The 12306-nt window shown below is 47.8% G+C and overlaps 1 protein-coding gene across 2 annotated transcripts in view; it reads left to right on the forward strand.

The window, feature by feature from the left end:
- The window catches only part of CDK5RAP2 (CDK5 regulatory subunit associated protein 2), a 167567-nt gene that overhangs the window by 98106 nt on the left and 57155 nt on the right, over positions 1 to 12306 (forward strand). For both annotated transcript variants that reach the window (XM_024562182.3, XM_045196779.2), the window contains one exon: positions 8755 to 9184. In XM_024562182.3, coding sequence (XP_024417950.2) covers positions 8755 to 9184 — 430 coding nt within the window. The remainder of the gene's footprint in view (positions 1 to 8754; positions 9185 to 12306) is intronic.

Genomic DNA, 12306 nt, shown 5'->3' on the forward strand with positions numbered 1-12306 from the left:
TCACATTCTCTCTGGCTCGTGGACAGTTGCTTGGCTTTGGAGCCAGAAAGAGCTGGGCCTTCATTGCTTAGTGCCTCAGACTCTCCGACCACTCCTTGGGCGTGCTGTGTGGAGTAAGACCAAGTCCTCTGTAGGCAAATAGCTGGCCTGTGGTGTGTTCAGTAAATGTTTTCATTCTCTTCCAGTGTAGATGGGGAAATGGAACAGAAACCACTGCCTATGACTCTTGGCAACAGCCAGAGACCCTACTGTTTCTGTATCATTGGTGGACTAAGCCTCAGAGGCATTTCTTTAGCTTAAAAAAAAAGAAGGATGAAAGTGTTCTGTTGTTGTGAGCACATGCAAACTAACCCTTCCCCAACTCCAACATCAGTCTAAAATTTTTCTATCCTGAGTCCTCTTGGGAGACACGCCCAGTGTCTGTTCTGGTTTATTATCACAGGGAGTTAAGTGACTACAGTCAACGTCAGAGTCCCAAATGTTACATCAGAGTTAGAAGATGCATCTCTCTCTCTCTCTCTCTCTCTCTCTCTCTTTCTCTCTTTCTCTCTTTCTCTCTTTTTCTTTCTCTCTCTCTCTCTCTCTCTCTCTCTCTCTCTCTCTCTCAGGACCACCTAGAATGTTCCTGGGTGATGTGAGCTGGGGAAAGTCCAGTGGGCATGGGTGGAGTGGGATGACTTGGATGTGAGTGCTCCCTCCTTGTGGGCAGGAGCTTCTCAGCCCCACTGGTTGTTGTCCTGCAAACACGTGGGCTCAGAGCTTCCAGACTTCCAGCAGAAGCCTAAAAATTATATTCTAAATCTCTTGATTTTTAAAAAATTGAGACCTAGTTATATTTTTAAAGAAAGCACTCTAGGGGCCAACACCCTGCAGCAAGCTCATGTTGTGTAATTTAGTTACCTGTTCTCTATAGGTTCTAGACGTTTCCAGGCCATTGCTGGCCAGTTCTAGGATTAGAGAAGGCTTTTGTACGCTGGCCCAAATCTGCTGCCCTAATCATGTCAGCTGTCACTGAGAGTGTGCCATCGAGTTCCATGACAGAGGGGTCCTGGCTTTCGGGGCCTTCCTGAAGTCCCGACTGGGACCTGTGCCCCTTTCTGGCACACTACCCTGTGCTAGGGCCCAGGTGGGCACATGTGGTAAAATGCCTGTCGATCACATTTAACCTCACACCAGCCTTGCCTGCTGCTGGTGATCTCCTTTTTCACTGTGGGAGCTGACTTTGGGGAGCTGACACTTCCTTAGCTAGTCAGTGGTGGAGCCATTGGAGACTTTTCTGGAGTAGTCTTTTAAAAAAGACTCCTTGGTGCCCTGGCGGGTAGTTCAGTTGTTAGAGCCTTGTCCCAATACGCCAAGGTTGGGGGCCTGATCCCCGGTCAGGGCACATTCAAGAATCAACCAATGAATGCCTAAATAAGTGGAGCAACAAATTGGTGTTTCTGTCTCTCTCTAAAAAATCAGTAAATAATAATGATAGTAAATAAAAAGACTCCTTGGGATGACCAGGATTCTGACTGGTCAGAGAAACCCCATCTTCGGTCTGGGAATACTCCCCAGAAGCCAGGTGGTTTTGGTGCACTAGAAAAAGCAGAGTTGTGGAGTCGGACAGACAGACCTCTTCTCTGGTCCAGCTCTGTCATCTAGACCATCCCCATCTTGGTTTCCTCATCTGTGAGGTTGGGGTGATGGTGCTCATCTACCCCATAGGCATCTTCTGAGGATTAAGTGAAATAATAGATATATAGTATAGATCGAGGTTAGCATGAGGTGGGGTTTTAGTGATATTACTGCTTACACTGTGCCCTGCCAATTACTCCTACCCTTTCCCATTACCCTCAGGTGACATTTATACCATATGCAAGACAGTGGCCAGCCCGTGATTTATGCCTCATTGCTGAGCCATGTCTGCTAACCCCAGTGCAGAGCTGTAATCAGTGTGGCCTGAGACTTCCCTTCAGCTTTTGTGCTCCCCCACCTTCTAGCCACCCACCCTAAGGCTTAAGGTGCTGGCAGACGAGCTGGGTCCCTGGACGGCTCTGATTCAACTTGCCCGTCCGCCAGGGTGGAATAAGGAAGCAACTTGTCCAGTAGTTACCTTAGCCTAACTAGTCTTGCACTTGACCAACTAGAGCAATATATTCGCTGCATGTGGGGTGAAAGGATCGGTACAGGTGCTGCCTGGCCGCTCCCCCTCTCCTGTGGTGCTCCCTGTGTTGTGCTTCCAATTCGTTTTGGCCCCCCACCCAAGAGGACACGGTTTAGGATGTTATCACCTAATGTTTTGGTCTTTGTAGCCTAAAATTAGGTGTGAAATTTGATATCTAAAAATCTAAAAAGGTAGCCCTGGGGCATTATTTTTTTTTGAAAGCCAGTAACAGTCTTGAGCTCTATGTAGCAGAAATGGGGAAGCTAACTCCTAGAAAATCTGAGTCTGCCCTGCTGGGCATGGTTGAGGGACACGTAAGGCAGCACCAGAGAGAGGCACTGGCGAGAGGTCCAGAGAAGTTTAGAATTGAGCAGATAAAGCTGGAGGGACGGCGTGTGTCGGCTGTGGGGAGCAGACTAGACAAGAGCCTGGGGGTGCCAAAGAGGGACTAGATCTGTGGGCTCTAGACAGGACCTCCTTGACTCTCCCCTTTTCTTCATCTCCCAAACTCATGTCTGTCTTTTACATAGTTCTTAATTGACACACTTCTCACTATCCCTGCTGCCTCGTGCCCATCCTTAGCTCCGTCAGAGTGCTCTGGCATCACTGCAGCAGTCCTAACTAGGCCCCTGCAGCCCCCCCGTGTCCCTTCCAGTCTGTTTTTGACGATACTTCCAGAGTAGTTCTCTGCCTAAAACTCTTCAGAGGCTCTCCACTTTTTCTGGGATCAAAATCGTGAACATGGCCTGCTGGGCCCTGTTAGTGTGATCTGGCGACCCTGTCTTTCGGCTCCGTTCACGCTGTTCTTGGTTTCCGTGCTGCGTTCAGGCCCCAGAATGAGCTGACTGCCTATTTCAGAGCCTTTGCATATGCAGAGATTGAGCTCTCCCTCCCCAGGGCATGGGTAACCCCTGTTCATGTGTTGCATCCAGCCCTTTCTTAAGACCTTGTCTTGGGCCTCTACTCATGTGACTTGCAATCGTATGACATCAAATTATCATCATAATTTCAAAATGAGCATTCAGCATTGCCCAGCAGAAGACTGTTTTTTGCAACTTCTCTCCTCCCTTGCCTGACTGGTGACCCTGCCTTATACCTGATTGAAAAAACAAACAATGAACTCAAGCTATTTCTCCTTTCCTACCACAGCGACCAGCTTATTTGCCTCCACATCCACTGACTGACTGTCTGCGGTCAGAAGGGAAGAAACAAATATCTTGCTCCTATTCAAGACCAGCCCTCCCCCTGGGATTCACAAGTTCCTATCCTCTTGGGGCGCCCTCTCTTTTCTGCATCATTAGTAACTCAATCATTTCCATTAGCATAAGGCATGCATTTACACCAACCGTTTGAGAGAGGTTCCTCCTGCCCCCTCTCCTCCCCCATTTCCCTCCAGCCACTGGCCCATTTCCTTATTCCCACGAAAGGCAAGATTTCTCTTTTTTTTTATCTTCACAAATAAATGTTCTTATTTATTTATTTTTTTTTTATATTTTTAAAAAAGATTTTATTTATATATTTTTAAATTTTTATTTCTTTCACTGTTGTTCAGGTACAGTTGTCTCCATTTTCCCCCCATCACTCCCCCCATCCCAGCCATCCCCACCTCCCACCCTCGATCCTACCCCTGCTTTGGTTTTGTCCATGTGTCCTTTATAGATGTTCCTTGACAACTCTTCCCCCTTTTTCCTCCCATTATTCCCTCCCACCTCCCCTCTGGTTACTGTCAGTTTGTTTTTAATTTCAATGTCTTGGATTATATTTTGCTTGCTTGTTTGTTTTATTGATTAGGTTCTACTTATAGGTGAGATCATATGGTATTTGTCTTTCACTGCCTGGCTTATTTCATTTAGTATAATGCTCTCCAGTTCCATCCATGCTGTCGCAAAGGGTTGGAGCTCCTCCTTTCTTTCTGCTGCGTAGAATTCCATTGTGTATATATGTACCACAGTTTTTTGATGAAAGGCAAGATTTCTTGGAAGAACCGTTCCTATTCGCTGTGTCCATTTTCTTTCCTTCCATTCTCTCATTATCTCATTCCTAGGGTGTCATACCCTTCACTCCACTTATCGAGGCCAGTGACCATCTCCAAGTTGTGAAGTTCAGTGGCCAGCGTCAGCCTCCCAGCAGCAGCAGCTGGCCACTCTCTGTGGCCTTCTGTTCACGACTCTCCCTCCCTGCTTGCTTCTGCCTCACTGGCCTCTCCTTAGTCTCCTTTGCTGCCTTTTGGATGTCGGAGTGTCCCAGAGCTGTGTCCTTAGCCCGTGTCTCTATGTCTTCCCTCTCCCGTGGCTTTAGAGTATGCTTTGGGACTTCAAAATTTATGCCCACAGCCCAGACCTTCTCCAAAGCATACAGTCAGCCGTCTGCTTGACCTCTCCACCTAGCTGTCTCGTAGACGGACGCGCCAGCGTTCATCTGTCCAAGGCCAAACTCCCCACTCATGGCTCCCTCAGGTCAGTCAGCAGCACTGTGTCTATCTGACCGGCGTAGCCAAAAGCCCAGTTTCCACAATCCCCGTGTTCGTCAGGAGGTGCTGTTGGTCCCACATTCAGTGTGGGCCCCCGATTCAGCCACTTCACATCTCTTCTACTAGTCTTGCCCGGACTCCCACAGCACAGCCTCCTCTACAGTCCATTCACCACAGAGCAGCCAGAGGGATCTTTTTAAAAATTAGATCAGGTTATGGCTCTTCCACACTTGAGACTCTACAGTGGATTTCTGTAGCCCTTACAGTGAGATCAGAGCTTCCTGGCCCGGCTCTGCCTATTTCTCTGTCTTTATCGCCTGCCTGTCTTGTTCACTGCGCCCCAGCTACACGGCCTTGGCCTTCTTTCTGTTCCTCAAATGGCCCAGCCTGTTCTCATCTCGGGGCCTTGGCTGTAGCCGTTCTCTCCAGTTGGAATGCTCTTGTCCTGGGCATACATGAGGCCGGTGGTGCAGAAGCAAGCAGGGAGGGAGAGGAGTGAACAGAAGGCCACAGAGAGTGGCCAGCTGCTGCTGCTGGGAGGCTGACGCTGGCCACTGAACTTCACAACTTGGAGATGGTCACTGGCCTTGATAAGTGGAGTGAAGGGTATGACACCCTAGGAATGAGATAAAGTGAGAATGGAAGGAAAAAAGTGGGTATCGGCTCTGCAGAGGCCTCTCCTGACCACTCCGTCCAAAGAAACTCAGCTTCTACTCACTGCCTCAGGACTTCCTCCTTCCTTTCTTCCCTCCCTTACTTCTCAGTACTTACTATTGCTGACACTGCGTGAATGTCTGTCTGTCTTTCTGCCTGCTCCTTAATGATGTGTAAGCTCCGTGATTCCTCTTTGCTGTGCATTGCCGCTGCTGTAAGTGACAAATGGGGGGTGCTCAATAAGTACTTGACTGTGCAGTGAAGAGCTCAACGTTCTAGCAGAAGACGTGTTTAGAAAACTGGGTAGCGCCGTGCTGCTTTGGAGTCAGGAAGGCCCGAGTTCCAGTCCTTGCTCTGTGCTTTGCTAGAGCTCTTGGATCTTTACGAGCCCATATCTTCATCTGTAAAATGGGCCTCATATTAGTCCCTGTCTTGCAGTCTTACTCTGAGGGCTAAATGCAGTTAGTGTATTTAAAGGATCTGACACCGGTAAGTGCTTCATAAACCTCAGTTCCTTTCCCCTCACACCTTCTGTGTGACAGGATGCCCGGGGGGCACATAAACAATGTTCGGGCTCTGACAAGACCCTTGGACTGGACCATTAAAAAGGTCCCGGTTATAGTGGCAGCTTAATGAATCTACTGTTCACGTTTCTAGCAAAGGAACACTTGAAATATTTTATTTAACAGCACACCACTTTAGTGTATTATAATGGCCTCTTTCACCACCTTTTACTACCCATTTGTAAAAGTCTTTTTCCTGGGTTTTATTGTGTGTTGTTTGGTTGTGAGTAATGGTGCTCCTTTGGCTAGCTGGATAGCGATTGTCATTATTTTTAATCTATATTAAGGGAAGGAGAGGGAAGGAAAATTTAGCTTAACATGCTTAAAACACCAGAAATATTTCTAATAGTCTGGGTTTGCTGAATTTTAAGATGGTTTGTGTAGTCTAAATGATTTCATATTAGAAGTGAAAAACGTACCAGACATTTTAATTTTGTTTTTATAATTTCATTTTTTACTCTGTTTTGGTGTGCGGGAGCTGTTTCATTTGAATTGAATTGACTCTGCCCCCGGGCTAGATGGCCGGAATCCAGGTATGAGACCCGCCCTGCCCTGAGAGGGCTCAGTGGGACAGGTGGCACAGGGCTCCTGTCCCTGCTAGCTGTGGCACAGACCCAGAGTGAGGGAGGCTCAGGGTGTGCCGCAGGGGCTGGTCGGGGCGGTCTGGCTAGCCCACATGGGTCTGCAAGTAGGGCAGGCAGGAGAAACTGCAGGGAGAACAAAGAGAGACCCAGCACCTCTGGGGGCCTGTCCTGTCCCCACTGCTCCCCTGACTGCCCCCGTCTCATCCTGCCCTGCAGCTTCTTTCCGCCGGAAGGTAGCCACAGCTTTCCAGCCTCTCTCACTGTCCTTGCCCCTCCACTTCCTCTTTTCATCATTTGCTATCTCAATTTCATAACCTCTTCTTTTTTTATGAATTTCTTTTTCTCTTATATTTTTAGATGATTTAAACATGCTTGTTGTAAAATGTTCAGATTGCTTTGTTATTTCTATTTTCTTGAGTGTGAGCTCTCACTTGGTGTGTTATCTTTCACAGGAGTGGATTCTGCTGGCAAGCTTGTTTTGCCTGTGTAACAGCCCTGCTCCGTCCCCTACCCTTACTCCTCTCTCTCTGGCGGTCTTGCCTCCACCTGGCTTTCGAGGGTTTATGAAATTTGCATAGTTCTCCTTCTACCATGGGAGTTGAATTTCTGGCCCCACTGCTTTCTGCAAATGCCTCTTTCTCCTAACTTTGGGTCTCTACTGTTTCTGACCTTTGGATAAGTTTTATCTTGATTTTGAATCCTGTAGTGCACCATGAAACATTTTTGCTGTCCTTGCACGCGTGTAGAACAGTGGGAGCAGCTCCTGTGTGTGCTGACTGATGCCACCTTCTGGACAGGAAACTTCTCCATTCGTTCCTTACGCCCCGTGTGGCCGTGCCTCTCCCTCGCACAGAGCCTTGCAGCGGCTCCTCTTTCCTTAGCGTGGCTGGCTCCTCCCCTGCCTCAGTCTCCAGGGTGTCTTGACTGTGCTCATACTGTTTTCCATGCTGAGGCTCGTCCATTTTCCTTTCCCCTGTGTGGCCTGTTGACTCTACAGTCCTTTTCTGACATTCTTCCCGCCACCCAGTCGGGACGCTGGAGCTGTTGTTCTGTAACCCTGCCACACTTGCAGGGTACCATGTTTCTCTTTACCCTGTGGAGGAGTAACTTGTGTACATGCCTGTCTCGACCAGCAGGCTAACTCCTTGCAGGCAGTTCTGCACCCCCAGTGCCCATTGTAAGGATTCTTCTCTAACTACTCCATGGTCTTTTACATGCTGGCTTAATCTGAGTTCCCGGGAAAGCAGAGCCTGAGATAAGGACTTGGGTGCAGGTGGTTTATTTGAAATGCTGATTCCAGGGAGTAGGAAGGAGGAAGCGGGGAGAGGAAGATAGAAATTAAGGCAAAGCCAATGAGGGCACCTTATCGTTCTCGCTACTGCTGTGGGCAGCTGGGGCTCGGTCCTAGTGGGTACCCTCTGAGGGACGGCACAGACTGTGCCTTAATGTTGTCCCTCCAAAGATGGGAGCCTGGGGTGTTTAATCAATGGCTCTCTTCCTTCATTGCTTGAGGGTGTCCCTCAGGTACTCACCGGCCCACACTCCCCGCTGCCCTGCTGGCTGGCTCAGAGGGCTCTGGGAAAGGTCCCATGGCAGCGGAGCGAGCATGGAGTGCTCGGGGTGGGCCTGTCTGTGTGAGCTGCCCACACAGCTGTAGCTACAGTCCAAGCGAGGCCCTGGGCATATGGCAAGGGGCGTGAAAAACATCTGCTGTTCATACACTCTCTCCTTTAACCCTCAGAGCTGTCCTGTGGAGGAAGACTTACCTTACTTTCAAAGAATCGCAGGTAGAATTTGAGTCCATTTTTGTCACATTTTAGAACCACTGCTCTTTTGATTAAGAGCAGTTTATAATATCCCTTTATTCAATACCTAGTTACTGAGCACCGATTCTGCACTGTGACCAGATCACTGATGGATCCACCAGGCTGGCCAGCTTCATCCAAAGCCACATTTCCCCCTGGATGCAGGAATAGGGCCAGGGGAGCAGGGGGACCTTGCAGTTGTCATGAGTACTTTGTGACCCTGTTTGTTCCTTTCTTAGGTCCAGCCTGCATCCAGACAGCCACATGGCCCCCTCATTTGCTGTGTTGCTTGTGTCAAATTAATTCTCCTCTTTTTCTGCATGAAATAGACATGGTAGTACCTACCTTGTGTGGTTGTGAGGTGACATGGGATCAAATACTTGATGTGGTTTCTGACATGGGGCAGGCACTCCCTGTGTTTAGTTTAAACAGAACCTGGGCCAGTCGTGAGGAAAACCTGGGAAACTGCATGGGGAACAAGGCCAGAGCAGAAGGCTTAGTTCTGCCACTTCTTTCCCTTTTGGTGAAACAGGCCTGACCTTCTGAAAGGGCTGCGTGAACTGCTTCTGGAACGAATACGCTTGCCAGAGCAGGCAGTTTCCGAACACCCTGATGGGAAACCTGAGAAGACACTTAAGCAGATGGCTGTTCAGCTAAGAGGTGAACTCGGACAGTTCCTTCAAGCCAACTCATTTTCCAAGCCCTATGGTGACCTGAAGTCGCCTTGGGGAGCCCAGCTGGTGAAGGCTGCTGAGCCGGCCAAGGTGGAGCTGAAAGATGCCTCAGTGCAGACCACGGCCATGGAAGGCGACACGCTCGGATTCAAGCACGAAGGCAGGAGGGAAGCTTGGGAAGAGACACCAACAGATGCAGCATTCAGCACTGAGCATCAGCCCGAGAACTTGGGTGGGATGCCAGGGCGACAGGCCGCTCCCCCTTCCTCCTTCCGTGGGACTGACAGAGTGAGTTTTCCATATGCTACTTATTTTGTACAAACAAAAGACTTACAAAATCTCCCAGGTTTGTCTAAAACTGGGTTTGTATAAAACCCGCATCCTCTTCTGCCTGCACTTACCCTGGCCTCTACTTAGAGGTGTGCATCCGTCCTAACCTTCCCGAAAGTGTGACTGCCCTTTCCCCATCTCTCCTCCCCCATCCCAGCCCTGTCGTATTGATCTCTCCACCTTGACACTTACGTGCTTTCCTCCTAAAAATAGTCACGTGTGTGCCTCTGTCTGTAGCTTTCTCTCTCCTGTTATGCAGTCGGGCCCGTCTCCTCATAATGGCTGTAAACACCTGCGCTATGTGGAATGAGCCTAAATTTATATAATTCTCACCTATTGCTGGACATTTACCTTTGCGGGATGCAATAAAATTGTAATAACCAGATTTTAGGGGTGGGGACGAGAAGCTAGGTTTTAGTTTGAGCAAACTGTGTGTCTGAGAGGTCCTGTTCTGTGGCCTGTGTGTGCATCCTGTGATCCTTACTAACTGGAGCTGAGGAAGCCAGATCCTGAGGGCCTGTGGTTTGCCTGCAGTAAAGGGGCCGAGCGGGACCCTCACTGTGCCTGTGTGCACGGCCACGCCCTTTCCCTGGGTCAAGCCACCCTCCAGCCCATGCTGGCCTGAAGTGGTAGGGCCTGGTTTTGTTGAGTGAATGTATGCATTTTCTTTCCACCAAGATGCTGTCTCTAAGTTTCTCCTCAAATACAATCAAATATACCAGCTTATTAAAAGCCAACTCTCCTGGCAGTGTTTGATTGGGCCTTTTGCTGAAGTCCCGCTGGGAGGAGGGGTTGGGGTCGGGAATCCCCATGGCAGGGAGATGTGAGAGTTCTGGTAGAGAAGGAAATAGGTTGTGTTTCTGATAGCGCTCTAGTGGTGGCTCTTGGTGTTCTTGTTTGTGATGGGTGTTTCGTGTCTGAGAAATGAACTGTATACACCACTTTACCGCATCAGAATGGAGAATAAGTTTATTTTCTGACCACCAAATTACTGCTTTTGTGCATTGCAAAGACAGTTAGATAGCTCATTAGCAAAATTGCTTTTGATTGTTTTAAAATATGCACCAAAACTGTAATTTATAGAAAAGGTTTTCTAAAGAGATCAGTAGAGACAAATATATACATATATATATATGTAGACACTGCCATTATATTAATGGTTCTTGAGATGCAGTTTGGCTAGAATAGAAATGCTGTCCTCTTCCCCTTCTCCTTTAGTTTCTACGTATGTGTTAGGAAAACTAGAATCCCCCCCGCCCATTTGTATGGGAGATATCATTCTATGTTCAGGAAGTTTAGATAATTGAATGAACCTAATTTCCCCAGATATATTGACACACTATTTTGCATTTGGAATTATCGTTTTTGCTTGTGTCTTCAAAAGAAAGGTAAGTGTGCTTATTTTTTAGCATCTGTTCTGTGTGCCAGGATTATGCTAGATACCTTGTTTATCCTTTTCAACAAGCATATGAGTTAGGTAGTTATTACCTACATTTTACTTGGGAAAGAGTGAAGGCTGTGAAAGGCTCAGAAAATTGTCCACAGTGACTCAGCTGTTAGGAGGAGGAGGAGGGGAATAAACTGAGGCCCTGTTTTAGACGTAGACAGGGGTATTACAAGACTGCCTTTCTCAGGAAGAGAGGAGCCCTTTTACCACCCTTGTGGCCTCCATTCTGTGCAGAGTAGAAGAAAACTTAATGATTTTCTTTGTGGTCTTTGGTTAGTCAGTGCTTCATTAATCCTAAGGCTTAAGCCAAAACTCTGGTATCCTGTTAAAAAGATCATCACTGCAGCCCCACAGTGGAACAAGGAGATGGATATACTTCTGGTTGTTTAGTTTGAGGGGCAAGAGGGTGGACTTTACAGCTATAACTGTGTTTGCATCGGGCCTGGCCATTTAGCTACTTGGAGTCCTCGGGTAGATCACCCAGCCTTTCCCAGGGGCTTGAATGGGATCAGCGTGACCTAGAGCCCAAGGCTGGCATGATGAATAAATGGGGTCATGTGTGGTAAGCGCCTTATACATGTAGGAGCTCAGTGTGTGTGCCTCCTTGTTCCCCTTCCATTGCCAAGTGAGAAGTTCCATTATGACATCTTTAATAAGGTGGTAGGTGGGAATCTGTTCAGCATCCATAAGGTAGCATTTTCTGGGGTGTTATTTTAGAACCGGCATTAGGTTGACTGACGGCAGTCTTCTAGCCTGAAATTGGCTTTGGCATTTGTGCACTTGGAGATATGTTTCTGCTGCCATCTGACACACAGATTTGGATCCAAGAATAAAGATTGGAGGAGACAGAGGACCAAGCAAATGACTGTTATTTTCCAGTCTTTTCTGATGAGGCATCCACCTCCTCCCAAGGGGTCCCTTTCACCACCATAAGTGTTCTTGTCCTTGAACTTGTCCTCTCCTCTTCCCTGGAATTTCAGGGCTGCAAGTGCCTCACTTTTCTTATTGGGCAATAGATTCTGAAGAGCTGGTTTAGGTTCCAACCGTCAAACCTTGTTTATAACATTGACTGGTTTTTTGACATCTCTGTTCTTTGTCTGGAAAATAGGCAATAACTTTGATTATCCTGTGAACTCGGGGAATACAGTTTACTTGAGGGTTCTGGAAGAATGTGCTTGAAGGCATTTTATATCCTAGAACATGCAAGAAGGGGTTTTCCCTCTTCTTTCGTTCCTGAGAGGCCTTGCTGATTTCCTCATTCCCAGGGTCCCAAATGTTTCCTGTTCTCCTCAGGTTCCTTTTCTACCACTTAAAAATACTGTGTGTAGATATAATTCACATATCATACAATTTATTTATTGAAAGGGCACGATGTAGTAGGTTTTTAAAAATGTATTTGTAGAGTTGAGCAACCGTTATTGTAATCAATTTTAGAACATGTTCATAGTTCCAGAAGAAACCCTGAACCCAATGGCAGTCACTTCCGTTGCCCCAACCCCACCCCCCGCCCACCCTACTTTGTAGGCAGCCACTGACCACCTCCTCTCCGTCTCTATACATCTGCCTGTTCTGGATAGTTCGTATACTATGTGATCTTCCATTCAGCATAACGTTTTCAAGGTTCCTCCGTGTT

This window comes from Desmodus rotundus, chromosome 1 (assembly GCF_022682495.2).
Source record: "Desmodus rotundus isolate HL8 chromosome 1, HLdesRot8A.1, whole genome shotgun sequence".
NCBI lineage: Eukaryota > Metazoa > Chordata > Mammalia > Chiroptera > Phyllostomidae > Desmodus > Desmodus rotundus.